General features: G+C 37.8%; 1 protein-coding gene across 1 annotated transcript in view; it reads left to right on the top strand.

Moving 5' to 3' along the window:
• The window catches only part of b4galnt4a (beta-1,4-N-acetyl-galactosaminyl transferase 4a), a 125,001-nt gene that overhangs the window by 11,394 nt on the left and 89,391 nt on the right, over window positions 1-24,216 (top strand). Inside the window, exon 2 of the mRNA XM_060887182.1 lies at window positions 21,012-21,124. Within this exon, the coding sequence (XP_060743165.1) occupies window positions 21,012-21,124 (113 nt within the window). The remainder of the gene's footprint in view (window positions 1-21,011; window positions 21,125-24,216) is intronic.

Raw genomic sequence — 24,216 nt, 5'->3', positions numbered from 1 at the left:
TCTTGGCCAGTATGTTTCTACCACAAAGACTTACTGAAATTCAAATATTAAATATAAGTAATGAATATTTTATGATTTGTGTTATCTATAATGATCTATATGTACATGTGACATTTATATGATTATGTTCATTCAGTAAAACATATAGGTATTCTTGGCACCACAGAAGTGCTATTGACTTGATCAGCACCCAGTCGTGTCAGTGTAGTCGTGACATTGAAAATGTCCACCACCATCAAATATTATCTCCTCAGTCTTATGATGGTCCATTTCCATTGATATAGTGGGGAAGTTGACAAAGTACTGATATTTATTACTGGTTCTTAACATTTTAAGGAGCTTGTGTTTTTTTGGTAATTTGGAATAAACCTGTACCTGAATGTAAAACAAAGCATGCTGCGTAAAATACGTAGAAATGTTGAATTAAACAATAGTTGAGCTAATTTATTTCACTCACAGACTACTTTATAATAAACATCTGTCCACAAAATGGTGTGAAATATTAGACTATATTGATATATATTGATATATATGAAATAATATTACAATTATTTCAATAATGACTCTTTGTAGCTGTAAAGCAGGTAAGCATTTCACAAATGGGTTATGCTCATGTCAGATAAAAACAGGAATATTCAGGAGGCTACAGTGGTTTTTAGGATTTCACACCATTCTGAGAAAACTTTGACAGGAGAGTTCTGAGAGACAGTTGTGTGCGACATCAATTTTAGAAATACTGAAGTCAGTCCATTTGACATAAACATCCATGCCAAGATTATGGTTTTTTTTTCATAAAAAAAATGCACGGTGGCTTAGTGGTTAACACGTTTGCCTCACACCTCCAGGGTCGGGGTTCGATTCCCGCCTCCACCTTGTGTGTGTGGAGTTTGCATGTTCTCCCCGTGCCTCTTGGGTTTCCTCTGGGTACTCCGGTTTCCTTCCCCGGTCCAAAGACATGCATGGTAGGTTGATTGGCATCTCTGGAAAATTGTCCCTAATGTGTGATTGTGTGAGTGAATGAGTGTGTGTGTGCCCTGCGATTGGTTGGCACTCCGTCCAGGTGTATCCTGCCTTGATGCCCAATGACGCCTGAGATAGGCACAGGCTCCCCGTGACCTGAGGTAGTTCGGAAAAGCGGTAGAAGATGAATGAATGAATGAATGACTTGGCTAATTTAATAGCATAAATGTCTGACCTTGGCTTTGAGATGTTCTTAATTGTGTTTTCAGTATGTTTGAGACATTATTGTGCTGAAGGAATTTTTAGTCATGGACATTTTTATCATGATGAACCTAAATCTATACTTTTCTATTGTTTCTTTTTACAATGTTTTTCAACCGCATCATCTTCTTTACACCATTAGCTGAAATACACCCAGACCATGACAGAGCTGTCACTGCACTCTACACAAACCTGTAGCATTAAACTTCTTACCTGCTCCTATTCTTACATATCAGTATCTTTCTTAACCAAAAAGCTCAAATTTGGTTGTTGGGTTTGTTGGGTTATATGTGTATAAATCTAGTTAGTTTTACTCAAATATAAGCCTGGAACTTGGTTTTGGACCACTTTAAAACATTGATCTAAGAGATGTATAACCTGAACTTATTTCTTCCTTGTTCCTCATCTGGCTTGCTATGGTAAACCTTCGGTCCTAACCCAGATTCAAATATACCAAACTCTCAGAATACTGATCTAGGATTAAACTTTTCCCTGCATAATGTAATAAATGTGATACAGTGCACAGATGGGAGCTAATCTCAGCTCATCATACCGAAGCATGCTGCACATGAGTCCTCCACTCTGTCCTCACATCTACTTTTGTGTCAGTAGAAGTTCTCTATTTTTCTGGATGGAGACCAACTTCACCTGCTCAAATACTGGCCTTATCCATTACAGGCTAGGTGCATCTCAAATCAGCATGAGAAAGACGTCATATGCTCGGGGCCATCTACTCATTCATATGCCTTAAGTGCCTTTAGCTTTACTGCCTGAAGCTCTGTCCAGCCCAAAGGCCCCTGTCTGTCAACATTTGGGCCAGAGAGAGGAAGCTCTGCATTTTGCATTTCTATTTGACTTGCATACAGATAATACCACTGAGGGATCCCTGTCTGTAATTCAAAACACATCTGGAGATACCAGTGGTACATGAATAAACACACAGCTACATTGTCAAAGCATATCTAATGCAATATCAGTCTTTTTCCTGTCTTGTTGCATTGAGAAGGTAAACTGCGGATACAGTGATGATTGAATGTTCAGCAATGACCTTGTCAGCATCCAGAATAGTTCAGAGTCTGGTTGAACAAGGTGTGTTTGACATTTTACCCTGGTGGAAAAAGGGAACCGTAGGCAGATCCATCTGTGTGAGAGATGGGCTTGCTATCAATGCCCAGTGGAGCATTTCCTCAGCTGTGCCCTTTGGCATGACTTACTTTCTAGCTAAAAATGGCAATAATATATTATCTCATAAGAATGTTTATACACAGGGACAGTGTGGTTAGAAAAGTGCATGGTAATTCAAATACCTGTATATGCAAACTTAGCTTAGTATCTGGTTACTATTACCTGACTGGATATTTGAGTATGGTGCATGCAACATGGAACAAAAAACAAAACTAAACTAAACTATGTCTCTGGTATATAAAATTATTCATTTTATTAGAAGCGTCTTCTTTGTGCTACTGGTTGATAATTATCTCTGCTCTGGGTTCAAGCCCAAAGCATGTATCCATACCTTAATTATACAGCACTGTATTAGATACACAGGACTCCATGTTAGATTATAAAAAAAAGGGTGACTAAGTGAGTTCTTTTTTTTATGTTTTTTTCTGGATTTTTGACATACACTATATCTTTGTATTTGGGTGTTTGGGCTTTCTGCCATTCATACGGGCTATAGACTTTTTAGTTGACATATTTTCACGAAAGAAAAAGCTATAAACAGACTCCATGTCCAAGTCATTTTGTAACGTTCTGCTTCATATTAAGGATTTACTGGCTGACATTTATGGCATTAGCTAATGTTAACAAAGCAAAAACCTCAGCATTTAGCCCTACTTTGTGGTGTTAAAGGATGTATTAACTGGGTTTTTAAAAAAAAAGCCAAATAATGACATTAAAATTAAACAATAATTTATCCTGCGCATGAGTGAAAAATAACTCCTCAGTGACCACTGTGAAGTAATTCTTTGATAAATATGCTTGCTGTTGTTAATTAGCAAAATGAGGGAGGCTGATTGGTGTATGTCAATATTTACACTTGAAGACCTGAGTTAAGCTGATAATCACCATTTAGTAACAGGATGGATTTTAATTAATGTAGCCATAACTATAATAAACAATAGTTAATAGACATGTATTTACCTAACATTGACAATACATCGGGGGGCACGGTGGCTTAGTGGTTCGCACGTTTGCCTCACACATCCAGGGTTGGGGGTTCGATTCCTGCCTCCACCTTGTGTGGAGTTTGCATGTTCTCCCCGTGCCTATCTATCTTTCCTCCGTGTACTCCGGTTTCCTCCCTCGGTCCAAAGACATGCATGGTAGGTTGATTGGCATATCTGGAAAAATTGTCCGTAGTGTGTGAGTGAATGAGAGTGTGTGTGCCCTGCGATGGGTTGGCACTCCGTCCAGGGTTTATCCTGGCTTGATGCCCGATGACGCCTGAGATAGGCACAGGCTCCCCGTGACCCGAGGTAGTTCGGATAAGCGGTAGAAAATGAGTGAGTGAGAATGAGTGACAATACATCTGTTAACTTGCTTTCCTTGTTACTTAGCTGTACATATGATGCATTATGTGAGCCATAAGCTCATGTTTTTGTTGGGAGTGTAATGACTGCATAACAACTTCTTTGTTATGGCTTTTTATTCATAAACTGATCAAATAGCTTCTTGTTTCAGAATTAAACATGCAGATATTACCAGGGGTTTCCTCCAGGTACAATAGTTCCGGTCCAAAGACCTGTTTTGTTGGCTGATTGGCATTTCTAAATTGTCTGTGGTGGTGTGAATGTGTGTAATTGTGCCCTTCAATGGGTTGGCACCCCGTCCAGGGTGTCCTCTACCTTGTGCCCTGTGTCCTCTAGTATAGGCCCAATGCTTCCTGTGATACGTAATTTAGAAACTGGTTGGATGAATGGATTGATGGACAGCTGGATAGATGGATGGATGTATATTACAATAAAAGAACAGTCCCCATTCTTAATTAATGACATGTCATTTAATTTGGTTTATTCATACCTTTGCTACAATTCTGAATGTAATTCTATGTTTAATAATATGTCTTGAGCACTCCTTTACTGCTGGCCAATATAAACCAAAGGATATTAAATTCCAAATTAAGGTCTTCTGTCAGAGATATTTTTCCGTCCTCATTCGTCAGTGTCACCATGCTGAAGCTTTTCTCATACCTAATGTGCTTTTAGTCAGATCTCTTGTGGTTGTTCATTGATTATCTTCCTGATCTCCATCTGGGTGTGTCTCCTTATTATCCGTTTGAGCTAGTGTGCCTAATTGTATTGTCTGATGGCTTTGAAGCTTTATCGTCCTGGCTGTCACATTCTCATATAGTACTGTATAATAGTGTCCCTTTGTTATAAGCCAATGTGCAAACAAAGCATTGCATTTTTTTTGTCAGGTCTTTACTTAATTAGCCAAATGTATTTGTGCAATCACAGTGGATAAATGCTTTTCCATTTCTCAGCAGTGATCAAACCTGCTTACATGACATGCTGTGTCATAGTCAAACTTTTTCTCACAGCAGATTTTTTTCTCACATGAGCCAAAAGGAAGTTGACTAGTCTGAGGTTAAATGATGACATCACAGGAAGTAAAGGTGACTGTACTCAGCTTTCTACTGATGAAGTACCAGCTAAAGGTTAGACTTGTGTGAAACTTTTAAAAGTATGTAGGTTCAGCAGTTCAGATGGAAGAGAATAAAAGAAAGGCTGATTCTGTAGTGTGCTGACTGCGGCTCAGAAATTAGCCGTGTTGCTTTTCTTTACCCCAGCTCTCTCTCTATGTATAAACTCTGTAGCCACATGTCTCATTCAGATGCACAAGAGCGTGACATTCGGTTGTACTCAGAGGTCTGTTCTTTGTACCAGGTCATGCCTGGGGAGATGCAATAGCACTGCACTAAAGCTAACAACACAGTACAGCCATAGATGTCTATTTATTTGTTTATTTAGTTTTGCTTAACACATTAATCCTTGGACAGCATATTAATATTTTAAAAATATGTTTGAATGCTAGGTACCTGCAAAATGCAACTTAATGGAAAATATTAATTTGAATGATGTTCTCCGAAAAAAAAACAAAAAACACTAAATTAAGACAAATTAAAATTATCCTTTGCATCCAATTCCATATTAATTATGTTTGTCTATGAAAACCACCTCAACTTTAAAAAATCTTCCCTATATATTTCGAAAAAATGTTTTCAAATCTATGTTCATTACAGAAACCCACCACTACTCAGTAATATTTATAGTCAGATTCCCAGTGTTCATTAATATTCATTTAGTTGACTTATGAAGCAGTGCAGTACTGATGATAATTTATCAGCAGTAGCCAGTGAGGTAAATCAGCTTGCAGATAGCATGCTCAACGAAGAGAGACACATAAAATATCTAAAGGCACATATTTGTATATGTAGTATGTGCTAGTATTGGAGATAATCTGGTTCTTTTCACTTATCACAGGAGCTCTCATAATTTTTGCAGTCAGAAACTCATTTAACTCCTAAACAACTTCCACTTATCCTTTCAACTTGTTTTATGAAAATGGTCCATCAGTTCAAATATTAGGCTCATCATTTAAACGTGTAGAATAATGTCGGCTATTTATTAACTGCATGGAGCTATATATATATATATATATATATATATATATATATATATATAATGAAACCTATTATATTGACCAGCAAAACATACTTATAACTATTAAGAATTAGAGTTCTGTAATCAATTTAATCCTCACTTTAAGAACCGTGGGTCTAACTCACTGTCTTTGGTTACCTCTTACAGTGAATGTCGTCTTACTATACTAAATAATGTGTGAAAATAGTGTACCATTATTTAGTACCTAAAATAATATGTAGCATACACTTAGTAGATTCCTTATACACATACAGGAATCTAGTGTTAGTGTGGAAGCTATTGTGACACACAGTTTTCTCAATGTTGCTGTAATGCCTTATAGTCTAGAATTCAAAGAAAATAGTTGTCGAAACATTTAGTTCCTTTATGTTCAACAATCACAAAAAAGTCAGGTCACAAGAAACAGTTGCTTAATGGGAAACATCATTAACTGCTAGATTACAGAATGAGATGAATACATCATTTTCTTTTTCTTTTTTTTTTTTGGAAGAGAGGCAAGAGCAGAGAGGCGTGGAAGCACACGAAGAGATCAAGATGTGTAAGCAAGATGAACCTCATTTTTCCTGTAAAGATGACATGCTTTTCCCCACCTCAAAGCCACTCCATTAACCCCATCCATTAGCAACAACAAAAAGAGCGGATAAGAAAACTTGTCTAGAATATGTAATGGAGTCTAACTCTGGGTTGGAGGACTGTGTGTCAGAGTTACACTATGACAGTCTTCTTTATACCACAGTTGGAGAGGCCAGATAGCATTCTGCTGAATTAGTTATGTCCTAAAAATGATATTTTTAAAGCATCAGCCTTAGTGACTTTAGGTGAGGTTTATATTTTATTAATCACAAGTGCAAAGGCTATCAGGCCAGGGGTACTTTTGAAGTTTCAGCTTCGATGAGATGCAGTTTTTCTAGGGGCAGAGAGTCTAGACTTTGGTAACCTTTTGTATGTGGCCAAATTCCCCCTGGCAGAGTGAGCTGCTGGCTTTTGCTGTTCGTCTATACATATTACACAAACAGCGAATGGGGCGATTTTGACAGAATTATCATAGAATAGTAGTAACCAATAAATTTATTGGCTCAGGCTATTCTGTCTCATCTATTTCTCTTCCTTGAACCTGATTCAGGCCTGCTAGCCAGCGATATTGTAGCGTTATTGTCTGGCATTGAGAGCACTGATTTTAATCAGCACTATAAATCCTATTCAAGCTGTGATAGAGCACCTACACTGTAAAAGCTGCTTCTCCATAGAAACGTGTGATTCTGTAGAGTCCCCAGGTCACAGCGTTTCTGCACAAGGTCTCAGTAAGGGGAAACTGGATAAAGGACATACGGATTAAAATTTAGCTTCTTTTGATTGAAACACACATGGGACTCAGGAACAAACAACTGATCAAGCATCTGTCGCAAGTAATGTCGTAGTGGTTAGTGACCTTGTTTGCCTGACAAAATGAACCAGCAAGTCCTTTTTCCCTCACATTCACACAAACATATTACAGAGGATTCTGTTTACACTGGTAGGCAGGCAGGTATCATGTTTTTTATACCTGAAACATAATTTTTTGCCTCGATTTAGATTTGGATGGTGTTCAGCAGATAATATGATGACCTCATTGTATCTCAAATAACATATTCAAGCATCTACAGCACGAAAATAAGATGACTAATTTGATGACTTGACCTTAAATGTGGCCCAAACAGAACTCAGTGTTTCACACTTCAGTGTTCTGTGACAGTGTGCGCAATAAACACGCCTGATGCACAGAGACATCTTCTGTCCAATCCATGTAAACACCAACAGCAAGCCTCCAGGAGCCGTCCTCTTTGTTGTTTTTGTGTCTTTCCTTCCGTAACACATTTCCATGTATGAATATAGAGTGAACATATTGCGATTCATTCTGTCCCTATCTGTGACCATTGCCAGGAATTTTCTCTCTCACTTCCTCTTGTTTCTCACTCTCTCCATCTGTGCACATTTTAATTCTGGACTGTTGCAACTGCAGAAATTTGTCTCGCTTTCTGCCTTCCTGCTTTTGATGAAACAGTAGCATCTCAGATCTGTCACTCTATCTATCTATCTATCTATCTATCTATCTATCTATCTATCTATCTATCTATCTATCTATCTATCTATCTATCTATCTATCTATCTATCTATCTATCTATCTATCTATCTATCTATCTATCTATCTATCTGTATGTCCATCCATTCATCTATCCATCAGTCTGTAATTCCATCATTCATTCATTCTATATCTATACAACCATCCATCTATTTATAAGTCAGTATGTCCATTTGACCATCCATTCATGCATCTATCCATCGATCAATCTGTACATCTATGTCTGTCCATCATCCTATCCATACATCAGTCCATCCATTCATCCATCCATTTGTTCATCCATCCATCTGTCCGTCCATCTGTCTGTCCATCAGTCTGTGTCTGTCCGATGTTCCCTCAGTCTATGTCCATCCAAAAATTCATCCAACCATCCATCCAACCATCCAGCCTGCCAGCCAGCCAGCAGAAGCAGGACTGTGCGTTATAGTTGCATGGCCTTATACACAGTCTTAGCACAGGCTAAAAGAATCTGGTGAATGTGGAGGTGTTGATGGTGAGTAGGTGGGTGAAGAGTAAATTTGTGCCATGTGTAGATGATGGAGCAAATCATGAGTCATCACAAACGAATGAACAGCTGCTCATCCTCATTTAGTTTGGCTGGAATGTGGTTGGCCAAGGATAAGCTAGTCTCTATTTTTCAGTTAATTATTTTCATCAGTGATGCCAAAAGCAGCATAATATCTTTTGGGAAGGAAGAATTGGCTAGAATAAATAAACAGAATACATTGTAACAGTAGGGAGTAGATTTGCTAAACATTCATTGTGTTTTTTTTTTTTTTCCTTAAAGACATTTATTTAGCGTCAGCTTTCAGAAAACAGCATGCTGTTACAGTAATAGTTAGATGGTATGTTTGCAGTAAAAACCCTATCATGTAGTCATTGCTGGGTGATTACATGAAAGCTTTGTGAATATGAATAAATGTGCTGTTACGTCGTAATTGATTGTTTCCTGCTTTTGTAAAATGATTGAGGCACCTCCTTCCTGATTTCAGTGTGGCAGTGTTAACACAGGTCTGGCAGAACAGTAAACTCAGTAAATTCTGGCTGGACTGAAACTATAATTTTTTTTTCACAGGTTGTGCTTGAGGTTAGACCGGTAATCAGACAGACTTGAGCTAATACAGTACACCCCACAAATTAGAGACCGAATGTACAGATCCTCTTATGATCCTATCTTCCTTTATTTTGTTCTCATCTTCCATATTCCCTAGTGTTTAGAATTTAAAAAGAGTCTTGAAGAGTCAGTGAAGTTTTTTATCACAGAGAGAGAGAGAGAGAGATCTATGGAGCTGCTGATTGTTTCTAGTAGTGACAGATAGATATTTTTTTGTGTCTTGAAGCGTGCGTGAGGCCGTTACAGCTTTTGCACTTGATGGGATGAGTGTTGGGACACAGAACATGAGGAGAATTGTGAGGGGTGTGGGTTAATACGTTGATTCACTCTGTCTAGTTTTCTTTTGCTGTTGTTGTCGTTGTCAGCCGAATGCTGCTTTCTCGTTGCCACATCTTTCTGCTCCGGGCTCCATTGGGCTTCCAGTGACATGCATTAATTCAGCTGCAGCCTTCATGTGTTTATGCATGCATAAATGTGTGGAGGTGATTTCAAAGGCATTATTAGTTTTATTGTGGGCTTAAGCTGTATGCAAAAGCACAATCGATTTGGGAAGTACATGGTGTGTGTTGGTGAGAAAAAGTGCGTGTGGGTTTTTAATGGATTTTAGTGTTGGTGTGAATGCAAGTACATCTGTATCTGAGTGTGTGTGCATACACCCGTGTCCTTTGACAGAATGACAATGAAGAAGTAATCATTAAAACGACGAAATTACTAAGCAAATGCATGATATAATAATTTCGTTAAAAATGTTTTGACTGCATGATATTTAACTTCCATCTGTTTAATAAAATCACAAACAAATTTCATATCCATGAAATTTCTGCACACTTTCAAATACTATTTATCATTTTTCTCTGAAGAAATGTTTTTTTCTCCACTTTGTATAGCGTCACATAATTCATTCCCATTTCCTCTAAAAGTGGACCAAATTTTTTTCCGTCTTTTATCGCAAGATTTTGTTTCATCCCACATGCAAGGACAAAGGCTGTCCCCAGCCCCCTTCCCCAGCGTGCGACCACATGCATACCCACATCTGATTGGATGAGATGAGGAACATGATCATTACTGTGAAATGATTGTAATCAGGGAAAAGGGAAAGATAGAGGCCGTATGTCGACTCCAGACATTTCTTACAATCAAGCACTAATTGCTGGTGCAGTAATAAAAAAAGGGAAAGGAAAAAGGACGAGGCGGCTGGCTGGGTGTCATGTGTCATGCTTCTGATATGATATCAGCTTTTTTCCCCTGCTGCTTCTGAGTGCGTCGTCTTTAATTTTCTCCTAATTTAGTTGTTGATGGCTAACACATGCTTCCTCTGGGGTGCACGGAGCCGTCCAACGCAGCTTTTGAAAGGAAAGCTGAAGACACTTGGAGAAGAGTGTTAACTACACTGTTCTGAGAACATGAATGGCCAGTGCCACAATAATGACTGTCTTTTTTTATTCCTGGCAATGGTGACATCACTGGCATCACTTTCTCAATGGTTGGAAGAAACCTTAGACAGCTGCACCACTCAGAAGCCTGAATGGCTTTTTGAAAAGAGTTGTATAAAAAGTATTATTCCAGCTTTATTCTAGAAATTTCTGTTCTGTAAAATCATATAGGTTATTTTTTATGGATGTGAAATCTGTAAAGAAATACTGGAAAAGCACACACAAGAAGCTGTGTAAGCTTTATTTCCAATTCTATGTGAATTATTTGATTTGTCCTTCTGTGGCTTAAATATTGTATGTCTGACGTAGGACCTGAATGCACTTACAGCTTTCTTTCATTTCTTTAATGGCAACAGTTACTATCTAGTGACGATAAGAATATTCCCAGTATCGCTTTTGCTTTATATCTTTCTCTCTTTCATGCTCTCGCCCAATTCTCATTCTCATCATCTCTCACTTTCTCAGTTTCTGTCTCTTATCTCTCTCTCTCTCTCTCTCTCTCTCTCTCTCTCTCTCTCTCTCTCTCTCTCATTCATCCACTTTTGCTTTCCTCTCATTAAACATTCAACTCTTAGGTTTCTTCTACACTGGACTTTTTCTTTTCTTTTCTTCTCTGCTCTTTACATAATTTTCCCAGTTATTAATATGCAAATAAATGTAAACGCATTTTGCTTTGATTTTACTTCTATATGCCGCATATATTTATATTTAACTAGGAATATATAGGAACTCCCTATTTAAGGAGTCTGACGAATTGAAGGTGTATGCACATTTTGAGCATGTGCGTGTGTGTGTGTTTGTGGCCGGTGTGTGACACCGAAGGGGGACGGGCAGGGGTTTAGTCGGTATTCACTGAGAGCTGTGTGTGTTGAAGTCTGGAGGAAAAATAGGGCTCTTTGTATGGAGCGCTAAGCTTTGACTTTATTCACTTGGTTAGGAGTCGGCTGACGCGTCCTCTCCTCGAACAAACCACACATTCATCTGCAAACTCTGGAGCTCTAACAGTGTGAGTGAGTGTGTGTGTGTGTGTGTGTGTGTGTGTGTGTGTGTGTCAGACGGACGTTATATTCACTAGCCCACATTCACCAGAGACACCCTATCCTCGTGTGTCTAACTGATGTATTCATGCTTTTGTGTGTGTGTCTGAGATAGAGCTGTCGGACAAACCTCACTGCTAAACTCATTATATTATATAAAATTTTTTAATATTTGAATATTTATATTTACATTACGTTTTATTACACTCAAAATAAAAACATTTACCTGTTGTTGGAAACTGGCTTAAAAGAAACCCATATCTTCTCTGATATTTTTATTTCTGTTTACTTATCTAAATGTTCCTCACTGAAGAATTATACCCAGATGTATACCCCGTTATTGCTTCTTCCTAATGCTGCCTCTGCTATATTTTTCTTTGCCATAGACCCCTGTGTCCTGCTCATTAGGCATTTCTTATCTAAATCTACACACAGGTGTCCGTAATGCAGCTTTGTGAGAATGTCTACTGTTACCAGTGCTATATAAATGAAATTGTATTGAATTGCACAGCTCCAGGGTTTCAGGTGTGATGCTGAGCTTGGGTTACTGCCAGTAGGTGGACTGGCTACAGTACATTTGCGTAAGTGTGTGAATGTGTGTGTGCATAGTGACCTGTAATGGGCTGGTGTCACATCCAGGGTGTATCAAGACGTCCCACAGCCAGTTTTCCTGGGATAAGCTCCACCATGACCCTGACCAGGATCTGATGAATAAATGAATAAATTGAAGTTAAGTGGAAGATAGAATATTACTTAGATCTTAGGCAGTGTAATAAATATTAAATGTAGCTAAAGGTTTGATGGAAGGCAACTGCATTGAGACTTTACTGTCTATGCTGCCTCATCAGTCAGTGAGTGAAAAGTCAGAGCTTAGTTAGTGAAGTGGCTTGTCTACAAAAATCAGCAAATGCGTTCATGTCTGAAAAAAAGCTAAATATCAGCGACAAAGAGCATTACTGTGGACAAATGAATGATTAAATAAATAAATAAATAAACAGACGGTATAATGAATGATACATATTTTCCTGCTCTTTATGACTATTTGATATGACCACCTCTATATTTATATCTATGTGTCTCTGTATGTAACAGATTGGAGACACATTAATATTTGAAGGCATCGCTTAGGTAAATCAAATTGAATTGCATTTCTTATTTGCCAACCCATGTGCGTGTGTGTGTGTGTGTGTGCGTGTGCGTGTGTGTGTGTGGGGGATGCATGTTTTCATCTTATAGTGGGGACCGAATGTCATCTCAATAATAGAAATATGTCAAAGTTAGGGTTGGCTAGACTTCATGAGGAAGATGGATTTAAAACAAAAAATAAATCCATAACTATGATTAATAAAAAAAGAATGAAAAGACAGAGTTTTTTTTTTTTTTTTTTAATGAAAATGTTTCTTAAACTGCAACCAGCACTTGTTGGTGGTCGATTGTCTGTCGATTGTTCTTAAAGCAATAACTCAAAAATGACAGCTTGTAGAGTTTATATGATCCAGCAGACAAACTGATTATATCTTGGAACTGTTCCAAACAGAGTCAAGGTCACAGCAAGGTCAAAGGTTATTTTTCTTTATTAGATTCTTTCCTGGATAAAGTATATATATATATATATATATATATATATATATATATATATATATATATATATATATCATCAAGGGAGATGAGATGATAGGATATACACAGTATATTTGTATATAAGAAGATGTAGACTCTTTGGTGGTGAAGGCAACCTCATCAGTGCAACTAGCTTCAAGTTTAGCTTGTTAGTTCCTGAGGTTAAGGTTAGAGTTTAGTTTAGCTGCATTAATCATTTTGTCAGTGGAAGGTCCTTACAAGGCTAGCAAGACAAGCGTGTGTGTATGAGAGGCTGACTTCTGGTGCTGGCATTTATTGGCTGTGATGGAACTGTTTTTCTTTCGCTGGCTCAGTTGCCTGGGTAACAGGTTGCCATCGCTGTCCAGGAGGCTGGCGAGGTGTGAGGTCATCACGTCTCTGTCATAGGAAAGAGCAAGGGAGGGAGGATGAGTGAAGAAAAGGGAGGACAAAAGTCAGTTGTAATGAAGGGAGATGATATGATATGAGCAGGAGCTGATGAGATGTTTCAGTGCAGCACAGTGAAATGTTTCTCTCTGCTTCTCCTTCCTTTATTCTCATTTACGGTCAAAGTAATTACAAACATATCAGCATGAATGTTGCCACTTTACTCCTTACACACACACACACACACACACACACACTTTTTCAATCTCATTCACCCAGTCCACCTGCATCTTTGCCTCTCTCCATTTGGCAAAGCACACAACTTGCTTGCTTATTCATGTATCTGAGTGAAAGTATCCAGAGGCAGTTAATCGCTCCTCTATTGAACTCTTCAGCTTGATCTGATTAGAGGATTCCATTAAATTAATCTGCTAATGCAAAAGGTCAGAGCTGAAGCCATGCAGATTTGCATAGCTACTACACTGTTGTTTTCAGCTTGTTGATAAACGAAATATAAAATAATGCTGTTTATAGACGGATAGCATTGTAGCATACAGGGCAATGCAATTACTGTCTCAACTGTTTCCTGGATTGCACTTTTAATATGACTTTTAAAATGACTTTACCATTATTATCATGTGTGGACAGTGTGTTGGAAAAAATATGGAGAGAAAGAGAGAAAGAATGCGAGAGTGGATAAATAGGTGTTGAGTGTTTGGCATATTAGGCTGTGCTAATGATGCAAGATGTATGTGTGTGTGTGTGTGAGTGAGAGAGAGAGAGAGAGAGAGAGAGATCAGACTCCTGGCCCACTGCCTCTGACCCAGATTACAGGACATAAAAGAGCTGTTGGGCGCTCACTCACCATTGCGTTGTGTTATCCACGGCTGGGAAAAACTGCAGGGCTGCACAGACACGAGTTTAGCACAGTGTTTGGAGACCAGTGGTACAAAAAAATCATCGCTTATCTGTGTACAGTGCTGCAATGCAGTCAGTCTGATCCTGGCCATGAAAAGCATGCGAGAACACAGCGTGGAAGTTGTTTTTTGTAAACATTGAAGCATTACTACACAACAAATAATCACTAGAATGAATTTTCCCTTATATACTTTTATTAAAGGCAGATTGTGAGATCCCATGTTTAGTACACGTAGTGCAGGTTCTACAACAAACGTTATGACATACATGATGTAATGAGCACATGTGGAATAAACCTTGTTGAATTCACTTCCTTCAAATGCATACATCTGTTTCACGTATCTAAACCGAGTAACGTAAACACAATTTGTTTCCATTCATCCAACATTGGATTGGATCAGGTATTTTTAAAGTCCTGAATACAATCTAACAGCAAGTTCACACCTGAGCTGAGAATCAAACCCACAAGACCCACAAGAGACACATTACCACTAAACCATTCCACAATTATTTCCAGCTGGAGCCAACATCCTCATGAGATTTGTAACTGGTTTACATTAATATTGCATAAATTGATGACTCTCACTCCATATCATTCAATCTAGTCATTAGAAATTGGTTTAAATGAAGTTTAATATAAGCAATTAAATCATGTTTTGTTGAATTTTTTTTCTTTCTGAAATCTGACTGAACACATATTCCTTTTATTAGTGCATGTTGATAACTGGACACCATGTGAGACCTACAGTAGGGCCGGTGCTTTGTAAAGGCTACAATAAAAAGATGAGTTAAAGACAGATATAGGGTCACCTAAAAAATCAAAAATTAACCTACATATATTGTGCATGTTTGTATAGAAGAATAAGAATAATGCCTACTTGGAAATATTTTTTTTTTTGTTTAAGAAAGTGCCAACTTTCCCTTTCATATTCATGATAATGCCATTGGAAGTGTATCTCATCTGCTGATACCTTTCACTCCCTCTGTGTCAGCATAAAATTATAGGCTCATTAATACCTCAACTAAATACTAAAATTAAAATTTTGAATCTAAATTTATATGAGATTAAGCAAAAAGGACAAATAAATGAATTACACAGTGGCTAGAAATTGTCGTTGTCTACTTTCTTAAAATATAAGACGTTCTGTGAGTTTTTAAAATTGTTTTACTTTGCTGTACTCTACTACTTCGGAAGAGAAAGGAAGCTCTTAAATGGTGATGGATGGAACTTTTCTGTACATTCTGATTTATGGTATTTGGCAGACACCCTTATAAAGAACAACTTGCATTTATCAAGGGTTAAGGGCCTTGCTCAAGGGCCCAGCAGTGGTCCAACATTTTCACCACTGAGCTAAGATTACCGCTTTTTATATTGTGTCCAATAAATTATATTGAGGAAATGATCTGTCTTGTCTGAAATGCATCCTATAAGGTTTTGGTAGCTGAAGTGAAATCAGCTGCATGATGGAAGGGCACATCGCACCTTTTCATGGTACATTTCTGCACTGACAACCTGCAGCTCTGTGCATTAAATGTCATCAAGTTTCAGTGCTTAGCAAAAGCTTTTTGTGAGTTCGGGCTCTGCATATTTACTGCTAGCAGTATATGATGTTGTAGCTTTGTATATTATCATTTGTAGGTTCTTTAGACAAAAAGACAAGAAAAAATCACTTTCTTTAATGTTTTATAGAGCATCAGAAATCCTTGTTCAAATCGCTGCCTTGGCTTCATGTGGGCACACTCACACTAACCCCGCCTCTCCCTTTCTCCCCGTCACTCTCTTCAGGGGTGAAATTGTTGATTGGCTCTCATTAACCTCCTGACTGCATCTTAATTATTTCATTAAGCCTGTAACAGCTGATCTCAGTGAGAGCCTCATTGTGGTCATTCACCACACCCACATTGTCTGCTTCCTCCACTCACGCTTTCTGTCTCCCATGCTGCCTCTCTGCCCATCCACAATCCGGACAGAAGTGTGCCAGGAAAATCATCAGCTTTACAAACACTCCATCAGTGCCCCATACAATCGAAAAGCACATCCTCGTGTGGCACTTGACTACAAGCTCTGCTAAAGATTATGTGACAACACTTGCAGCTTCAGGCTTTTATTATTTATCCGATTTGCCCACTAACTGCCAACATCTGACAATAGTTATCAAACCGGCACAGAAGCTGGCACTATGATTTAGTGAAGTATGTTCCTGAGGAAACGATAAGGCTTTTGCTTTCTTCTTGCCTTCCTGCTCGATTCGGGGTTGTTCATGCTAAGCATTTTTTGTGTGGTTTGATGACACACAGTTGCAAACAGAAGGCATCTCCTAGTGTGTGTGTGTGAGTGTGTGTTGAAGTTATGAGGCCAGCTATTAACTTCCAGCCTTTACAGGTGCTGTGAGAGAAGCAAGCGTATATAGTACAAACCTTTAACGTGTCTCATGTTAAAATGAAAGCACTTTCACATGCACTCTGTGGCTCATACATATTTAAGTGGAGTTGAGCTGTGTAAATGCTAAAAGTTCATAGAGAAGACATCCTCCTGTACCGTTCTTATTTAATCCAGTCTGCTGTTGCAGCAACTGTCTAACGCACATGTACTCATGACATTCTACACGTCATTATTTATCATATATATCATTAGACTCGACCCAGGATTCAAAGAAGGAATTGATGACATTTATAGTAGCTGTGTTTTATTCTGAAAGCATCTGCTGGTCAAGGATCATCCTTCAAAGGTGTTTGTCTCCCTTGGGCAGAATTTGAACCAAAAGTTACCTCAGGAGACATTTTTTCTTCTGCATCATATGGCATATCTTTTGGCATGCTGTGCATGGGACATCTGTTTATTCACTGTAGCTCGCAAGCTTTTTCTGATTACCAGACCTTGGATTCTGAATTAGCAGAGTTTTAAAAATGACTTGACTTCTGTTCAGTGAATAAGTTGGCTAGCGTTCTAGCTAATGCTAATTAGCAATTTAGCAGCTTTAATGTCCAGATGAAGACTAGCTGGGTCTCATAATAATGATTGGATGGGTGAAAGTATGCATGAATGCAGGGATATCTGAAAACAAATGAGTGCTGAATAAACAGCAAGTTGTTTACTTTAAGTTAGCTAGCAATTAAAGTCTGTTATCTACTTATTTGGTTTACATTAGCTTCACAAACTACACTACATGGCCAAAGGTATTTCTACAAATGACCACCACACCTACATGTGAGGTCTTCCCAAAACCTCGCTAATGCTCTTGTGCAATGCTCCGAAGAATCAAATCCTCACAGCTATGCTTCAAAATCTAGTGGAAAGCCTTCACAGAAGAATGGGAGTTATAATAACAGGAAAGAGGAGAATAAATCTGGAATAGGATGTTCAACATGCGCAAATTATTCTGATGGTCAGGCAACTGCACACTTTCAGCTAAATAGTGTAACTTAGCTAATGCTAGATAACCGGATGATATTTTAGTTATTGTGTGTTATTAATCTGTTTGTGAAATCTAACATGAGCTAACATGAACATTAGGTGAAAGTTAATAAAATAATGCTGTTTTATTGATATATGCACTTTTTATTTTATTTTTTTTGCCTCAGTTAAAAATCAGGTTTCATTCAAAGACTAGTTCTGCAATATTTAGTTTACTCTCTTCTGTCCCTATGACCAGATTTTTATTTTGAGAGAGTAATTTACTTTGACGCAGTAAGGGTCTTGATCCGTTGAGCTGGACCATGACTGTGTGGCTCATTTGTGTGAGGACATGCCTCATTAGATAATCAAATTTAAGCACAGAACGACTGTCAAACTGTGAACAAAACAGTTATTTTTTGTTTGCTAGGAGACAATTAATGTGCTTATTTTTAAATGTAGCCTGATCATCTGCTGGATTCTGCCATCTTTGTTAAAAGTTTAAAAGAACTCTGGTCTGCTGAAGAGGAATCAACCTACACAAAGAAACGAGTGGATTGAGTGGCGGTGCTTGCTGTTTAAAATCGGATTAAAATCACGGACTTTAGTCACTGTGGTACAGACTTTAATCCCTGAGTGTGGTTTCTACAGTAGCTAGCTGGTTTCTGACTGGAAGGCAACGATCCTGTTAAAGGTTGTATGAAGGTAAATCAAGACAGCTGAACATAACCGTGTCTCATCCGGCTGTATCACATGACATATTTGTTTTCTACGTATTGTATTTTGAATACCATACAAAATTGATAAGTTCTGAATCTCAGAGCGGATCTTAAAATCACACAGGAGACTTTTCATGTAAGGCTTTAATTTCATCTGGTCTTGGATGATACAAGCTTTATCATGCTATTGACTGAGATGAAAGGTATGTTGGAGGTCTGTACTGGATGGGCTTTGGTGTCTTGCAGCAGCTTTAGGAGTGTCTCCCTGCCTGGATGAGGGTATATGCTCATAAACTCACTCAGCCTGCATTTTATACACTTATCCAGAAAACCATAACGTATCATTATGTTTTAATGGCTGGTTTTTCTCTAGGCAGACCCATATATTGATTTTTTTTTTTCCTCTACTGTGTTAGCTGCTTTCAGTTGCCTGTTGCGTGTCTATGTGTGTCTGTGGAGTGAAAAAGGGAGAGTCATTAAGCTATTCCCAGTAGTAGTGTTTGTTAAAAAGAGTCTTATGATATCTGGAGAGCTTGACTTTGTGCACTTATTTTGATTTATTTTTAATGTTTAATGTTAGTTATGAATTCAGTTTTTGGCGAACTATAAATATTTCTGATAATTTAAATGTGTTTGAAATGAGGTCATTTTTCATTTAAACAGACTTGGTGGTTCTGTATAAAACCGTGTGGGGGGAATGGTATCTCATCCATCTATCCACCCATCCAGCCATTCTCTGTAGCACTTATCCTACACAGGGTCATGGGGAGCCTGGAGACTCTCCCAGCTGACTCGTGACACAAGGAGGGGGGCACAGTCGCACACTCGCACTCATTCAGAGATGCCACTCAGCTTACAACACATATCTTTGGACTGGGGAGGAAACCAGAGTATCTGGAGGAAACCCTTGGTGCACCGGGTGAATATGCAAACCCCCAGCCGTGGAGGTGATCCTTTGTCCTTTTTAGTCTCAGATACCTGTTCTTGGCTGACAGGAGTGGAATCTAATGTGGTCTTTTGCTGTGGTTGCTTATCTGCCTTAGGATTTAGTGTGCTGCTCATGAGCTGTAGCTGCATGATCTTATGCATTGTGCTACTGCCACATGATTAGCGAAGTGCATAATCACATGAATGAACACGCGTAGAGATGTTCCTAATAAATTGGCTGGTGAATGCATAGTGAGTGTAGTGGGGTGGGTTTGGCTTTCAGGAGGTGGTGTTACAGTTGTTCATTAGCAAATTTTGCATGTTCATAGACCACTGCATTAATCAGGAGGGTCAAAAAAGCCCCTTCTTGCCCCTTGTTTGTTTAATATTAAAAGTTTTAAAGTTTTAAATTTTAATTACACCTCCAGAGGTACTTTCAAATGAAAATAACCTCATGCTTTTCATTCTTTTGTAAATTCTTATCTGTTTCATTTTCTGGTTTGAGTTTTTATACTAAAATTACGTCATCCTTCCGCTGAGGTTAATGCTTCTCTCTGGAGGTTGCTCTGTCCTTTTCTTTGTGCCAAGTTCCCTATGAGCTTTTGGTCTGATGTCTAATGGAAGACTATACCGGCAAATCCTATAATCCATCTGGAGTGGGTCAGTGGCCCAGAGCCTGTAACACTCAGGTGAAGGAACGCCCAGTTCCCGTAAGGTCTGCTTAATTTAGAGCCATGTTTCATAAATGATTTTCACTTTCAGGCTAAGACCGGATGGAAAACAACAGGATGCCGGGTTTTTTTTTCTTTAATGAAATTTATTTTATATTATATAAAATGGGACGTCAGCAGGAATTAAAAAGGGTAGCATTCATGACAGAGTCCAGGCTCTATCTGTTCATGGATGTTACATCAGTTCTGTCCAGACTGCACTGTAGCCAAGTATCCCATAGCATCGGCTCAGTTCATATGGATAATATTTCATTTTATTTTATGTTGCTAATATATGTGTATAACATTATCCAAATTTAGGACATGGATAGTGTATAATAAACATTTCAGCAAATATTAAGATTTGCTGCTATATTCTTATTCTGAGAAACATGCTTTATGCCTTTGGATCCCTTATTGGACATTGTTACAGTTTGCTATATTAAAGTATTCCCCATGAGCTTTGTTGTATAAATGTTATACTTGATATATTTATGCTGACATTTAATGTGTAATAATATTCATAACCAATCTTCAGATTTATACCACTGTCTGTTATACTGGTAAAACTGATGAGTTTGCCCTCAGTGCAGATTTTCAGACTTAAATAAATGACATTAAATGAGATGAAACATTTCTGTCCCTAGTTTTAAGGCTGTTTACTGTCACTGTAATATACAGTGGTGTCATATATAAAATAGCTGTCATATTAAAATTGTAACTGCTTTCAAAAAAGTTTGTTCTTCTTGTATCATGTTTACTGTAGATGGAGAGAGGCAAGCAGAGGGGACTGACGCCAGTCACAAGAGAAACTCGCGCTCCTCAGACAGCCATCACAAGAGTGAGGACACCAGCGACAGTCATGAAGAAGACACATCGGTAAGAAATTAAATCTAGAGAAAGTGTATTGAGTAATATGTCTTGACAAATCGAGTTGATTACACCTGAGTGGTTTAAAATTCATTATGTAATTTGTTTATCTCGACAGGCATTTGAAATAATTATAAAAGGTTAGGGTTTATTAGAGAATACATGTTGTTTTGTGCCACTCCGGGGCAGCAGAATTCACTGGAGCACGAAAGCACAGTAAACTAAGCTCGGTACTGGAAACCTGTCAAATTTAAGCAACAAATAACTATTCTAAATCTGACTTAGGAAGTGTTCTACTATGTTCCACATTGATGGACAATCTACTAGAATGTTCTCTGATGAACAAATAAGCAGAACAGTCAGTATTTCTGTGAAATAGTAAAAAAAAAACAGAAGTGACCATGGACTGCCATTTCGTTATTTCACTGGATTCTTTTTTTGTAACAGTATTTTATTTGTCAAACATTAAGAAGACCATACAGAGTAAACAGTATTTTTTTTTCATTACAACCTACCAGTCAACCAACCAACCAACCATTCAACCAAATAAATACATAAATAAAATTGTATATTTTTCTTTCTAAGCATCAAAACTCTTATATCTCCCTGTACAAATACACGTTAATATTAACGTTCCACATTTAATTCTTCCGGTACGTCTCAAGTCTATAAGGGTTTCCATAAAGATTTAAAAAAAAAGTCATAAACCATTCTTATATATGTGGGGTTTTTTTTTCAATAATATAAGTCATCTTTTCTAAGTCAAGGCATGATGCCATTCTGTTTAACCAATAAGAAGCTTTAGATCTTTCTTCTCTTTTCTAAGAACAATAATATTTGATTATTTTAACGTTGAGAGGATAAATGAGCAATATTACAAGGGGTATTCCTTTCCCAGTAATTTATTATTATCTCCAGTATTTTTTACTTTACTTGAATCTTTACAAATACTTTTATACATTTATTTTTACTACTGCATTTGACTTGCCTATATTAAGCAACAACCTGAGCTGAAAATAAAACAAGCCATTTATCTATTTTATACAGTCTAGTTGAGAGGGAAAGCTAGATATATTTAACAGATACGAATAACAGAATATCATTTTAAACATTGGCACCATATAAATCAGAGAGTTGTGTTTGCATTTTTACTTTCTGTATCACAGAGCATGGAGCATTTCCAGGCCATGTCTGAAGATGGAGATCAGCTGATAACTCATGATTACCTGAACTAATAAGTCACCATCTAATAAATCAGCTCATAACAGTGTATATTATCTTAGCTTGACTGCAAGTGAAAAAAGGTGAATTTTCTCTTCAGAACCATTTCAGCTCACATCTTGTGACGTGTTCCCTCGTCTATGTGCATTATAATTTTGCAATAAGAATTATGACACAGAAAAGACAGGAATAGCTATTTTCTAACTCAGATGTATCAGATGTAAAGGGTTACCTACATCTCATTTGTCAACACTGTGATGGATGAATGTGGTAATAGTGGAGTATGTTTGATATGATATTCAGTCTCATGTGTGCTTCTGACTGGATAGCAGGTCACTGCCACAAGCAACATTTGAGGACATGTACATTTCTCTCCTGTCCTAGTGTTAAATGATTGATAGCCTGATCTTCCTCCTGTATGAGCTCTAAAAGCCACACATTTCAATACCTCCCTCTCTGTCACACACGCACGCGACACTCTCCATGGCCTGAGGTAAAATGCCCTTTATTCTGCTCATTGCCAGACATCTTCTAATCTTTCAAGAATATCTTTCCTCTATTTTCTCTTTCTGTAGCATGATTCCCACATCTGGTCTTTGTGCACATATAGTTTGCATGTAGTAGTCCAATGCCGTAACCACTAAGCTAGCGCGTTTTTTTTTTTATATTGTTTTTAACCCTTGTATTTTTGTTACTCAGCCAGTGTTCGTTGGTCTGTTGGACCTGCTGCATTTTTGGGTTTTTAATTCAACACAATCAAAAATTTTATGTTAAAATACTCTACAGATGTTTACTTCATCCCAATTACAAGCAATATAAACAGCATATATGGTTAATATTTGCCCTTTACCTTTATTACATCACATTTTTTAATTAAAGTGCTACTTGTTTTTTTGTTGTTTTTTAATAAAATGCAATAAAAAAAGAAAATCAAATTTAATCAAGTTATGAGTGGGAAAAAAATCAACAAATTTACAAGGAAGCAAAGTTTTTTAAAACTATTGATGTTTATGGATATGGGTCCCACAGACCCGAACATCATGCAAGGGTTAAATGAAGATTAAGAATGAAACAGAATGGACTTGTTGTGATTGGTAAATATTCCACTTTAGGTTGGTAGAAGTACATCCGCTTTGTGTTGGGCCCTACCACACCATTTCTTTACTAAATCCTTTCCTCAGGTGGTCCACAGGTGGTCTGCTGTGCTCAGATTAACATTACCTTATGCAGTATTTCAGTGGGAAAGAACTGAGATTTGTGCAGTCAGGGTGGAAAGGAGGTTATACTGCAGACAGTGGACACAGGACGGTGAAGGGATGTCATGACGTCTCTGTCTTTCTCGATTCACATGGACAGAGATGAGTTAGAGATAGCTCTAGACATGGATAGACTGCATATGATATATATCTCTGAACATTTCTCTGTGTGTAAGACAGGCTGAGATGTGCTAAGAATAAATCCTAGCCTCGTCTTTTCTTTTTTTTTCTTTACCTGTTTCATATTCTTACTGTCAAGCAGTTTGACTAGCTGAGGAAAAAAGGGTTTTATGAGACAAATCAAGTGACAGGTTGCTATGACAAAGGTTTAAAATGCAGCTGGTGTATTTTTGATGCTTCCCAAATTAAAAGTGCGGTGAGTGTTTTTTGTCAGAGCACTTTTGTGATGATTCTCTTTCAATTCTTTCAACTGGCAATAAAATCTGTGGTCAGAGGCAAATCTCAGAAAGGGCAGAACCCAGACTCTGTATTTAAAAAATATGTATATATAATATACACCTATATATGATAGGACTCACCCATATGTTAGGCTGTTCCCTGAATAAGTACTTTATTAGAAATTTAGAAAAAGAAGCCAAAATTTTGTTAGCTTATTTTTGAATT

The sequence above is a fragment of the Tachysurus vachellii genome, chromosome 14, assembly GCF_030014155.1.
Source record: "Tachysurus vachellii isolate PV-2020 chromosome 14, HZAU_Pvac_v1, whole genome shotgun sequence".
In the NCBI taxonomy this organism is placed as follows: domain Eukaryota; kingdom Metazoa; phylum Chordata; class Actinopteri; order Siluriformes; family Bagridae; genus Tachysurus; species Tachysurus vachellii.
This window is presented reverse-complemented; position numbering and strand designations above follow the sequence as displayed.